Source organism: Pterocles gutturalis, unplaced genomic scaffold, assembly GCF_000699245.1.
Source record: "Pterocles gutturalis isolate BGI_N339 unplaced genomic scaffold, ASM69924v1 scaffold36073, whole genome shotgun sequence".
Lineage (NCBI taxonomy): Eukaryota > Metazoa > Chordata > Aves > Pterocliformes > Pteroclidae > Pterocles > Pterocles gutturalis.
Window position 1 is genome coordinate 17,960 of NW_010121682.1, and position 2,488 is coordinate 20,447.

The 2,488-nt window shown below is 58.2% G+C and overlaps 1 protein-coding gene across 1 annotated transcript in view; it reads right to left on the reverse strand.

Moving 5' to 3' along the window:
* PTPLAD1 (protein tyrosine phosphatase-like A domain containing 1) overlaps positions 1 to 2,149 on the reverse strand; it is a 7,550-nt gene extending 5,401 nt beyond the window's left edge. Inside the window, exons 1-2 of the mRNA XM_010077329.1 lie at positions 1,829 to 2,149; positions 3 to 68 (exon numbers count right to left, since the gene is read on the reverse strand). Of these exons, the coding sequence (XP_010075631.1) occupies positions 3 to 68; positions 1,829 to 2,149 (387 nt within the window). The remainder of the gene's footprint in view (positions 1 to 2; positions 69 to 1,828) is intronic.
* Between the last annotated feature and the right edge of the window lie 339 nt (positions 2,150 to 2,488).

Here is a 2,488-nt window from a genome sequence, read left to right on the forward strand (position 1 = left end):
TCCCACCAGTTACTCTCTTTTTTCTGCACGGTGATGTTCAGCTGCCTTTGGGTCACCCTGCACACAGGCTGAGGGCAGGCACAGGAGCACACATCAGCAAAAGTCTGAAGAAACCAGCTCAGCGACCGAGCTGGCACCCAGGGAGGCAGGGATGACACGGACCGCTGCAGCACCAGCATCTCCCTGCCACCCCAGGCGTGGGAGCAAAGGGCATCCCAGCTGAAGGTGGAAACTGGGGTGGCTGGCGGATCTGATAAGCAGCTTGGAAGCCTGCCCAGCACCACTGCATCCCAGCACAAAGAGCCAGCACAGAGCAGGGTCCGGCCTTCCTAAGCTGAGCCCATGGCTTTAGACCTTCTTGTATTCAGCACCGTGAGCCACCCACTTGCTCCAGCCAGGGGTCAAAATAACGCTGCCATCAGCCACGGGTCCCTGTCCCAAGCAGGGGACATCCCAGAGGAAGAGCTAACAGCCTGGGAAACACCTGGAGACATGGGGAGGTGACGGACCTGGCAGCACGGTCACTGCCATTGCGCAAGGGCTTTCCACCGCGGCCACGCTCTGTGTAATGGCACCAGAGCCTCTCCATCCTTGCAGCCCACAGCACTGTCACCTGCGTGCCACCACGGCATCCCTCCACACGGGACCGCTTCTCAAAGCAGCTGAAACGGACGCAGAAGAGCCGTGAGCTGTGCTCTGAACTGCGCACATCACACCAGCGCTGCTCCCCCAAGGCTGCGGGGATGCTCCCGGGACACCCGAAGGCCATAGCTCTGATTTACATCTCCCAGCGCCCCAGCCTTCCCCCTCAGAGCCTCCGTCTCTCGCTGGTGCCACCAGCAAGCAGCCCCCATGGTGCACATCAAAGCCGAAAGAGAAAACCCTGGCCTGCACTCCGTCCCATCCTCCTCCAGCCTTGCAGCCCCTGCCACGGTGCCCCAGTGACGGGACTCCTGGCAGGAGGCTGCTCTGCAGAGCCGAGGGCTTGCCGTCAGCCCCGGCTGAAGCCGTTCCCCTGGTCCTACCCCCCCACCCCTGATCAAGAGCCCCCCCACCTCTCCTGGCGCCCCCTTTCAGCCCCCTTTCAGCACTGGAAGGTGCTGGAAGGTCTCCCCGGAGCGTCTCTTCTCCAGGCTGCACACCCCCAACTCTCAGCCTGCCCTCGTGTCCCCTTTCCCCGGGGAAGTTTTGGTTCGACATCAGTTTCAGGCACCAGGAGCAGAGCCCAGGGTGTTCCTGTGCCCCTGCAGCTCGGAGAGGCACAGACAGACAGCCACCCGCGGGGGACGCCGAGGGGCCGCTCCTCCAGCCAAGCTCCCTCCTGCTGCACGACAGCGATTCAGAAAAGATTTTCAGGAGCCACAATCTGTCCTGGCACCCTGAGCAACCTGCACGAGCCAGAAGCACTAGTTCTCACGATTTCCTTCTGTCGGGGTGCAAAAGGAGCCAGGAAACGTCACCCCGACGCTTTGCAGCAGCGTTCCCCTGCTCTCCGGTCAAGGCTGCATCACAGAACGCGCCGACAGATTTCCCCATCATTTTGCTGCTTTAAATCCTTTAAAAAATTGACCCCTGCTGTTCACCAGCGTACCGCCCTGTTCCTGTTAGAGCGACCCACGCGAGCGCTGTCTCCAGTGGGGTGATTTGCATCGATGCGGGATGGGGACCGAGCTCCGGGACAATCTGCAGCGGTTACAGAGCCACCAGGAAAAGCTAAACCGAGTATTACGGGCTTTGTGCACAGCCATCTTCCCTACAAGTTTTTCCAAAATTACTTTTTTCTTTGCAAGAGTTAGAAAAGTTAAAAAAAAAGAAAAACAAAACCTACTTTAGGCTCGACCAGTTCCAGGAACTCGATCTGAAATTCATAGATGTTGTCCCCTTTGGCACCATGACCCTGAGCTAAAAGAGAAGAATTTACAGTCAGTGCGGGGGTCCCAGCCAGCTCGCACCCCCACCTGCAAGGGATGCGGGGGTCCCAAAGGGTGGTGGGTCCCAAAGGGTCGGGGGTCCCAAAGGGTCTTGTCCCCAGCACGGCTCTGAAAAGCTGCACCCCGGGTTTAATTTCCACACCGTAAACTGATCCCCACGTGAACACAACACCCTGGCTGCGGCTCGCCGGGGAGGTGGCGTTTCCTGGATGATGCATTTTAAGGAAAACCACCAAATAAATGGGAAAAAAAGAAAAAAAAAAAACATGTAGAGCATATCCTGGCCAAGCCGAGCAGCACACGCTCCATGGTGCTGCACCGTGCAGCTGCTCCGCTGGAGCAAAACCCCGATTTAGGGTGAGATCGGCTTCACCCTCCGAAGCGAGCGCTATCCCACGCAGAGGCTTCCTGACGGCTTCTTTGTGGAAGGAAAAACCCGAGTGATCTCCAGGGTGGGGACAGGACAGCAGAGCCGGGTGGAAATCCCACTGATGGATATTTAAACACGGGGAGCTGGGTTTGGGGGGGTTTTTTGGGTTTTTTTTCCTGATTAGATC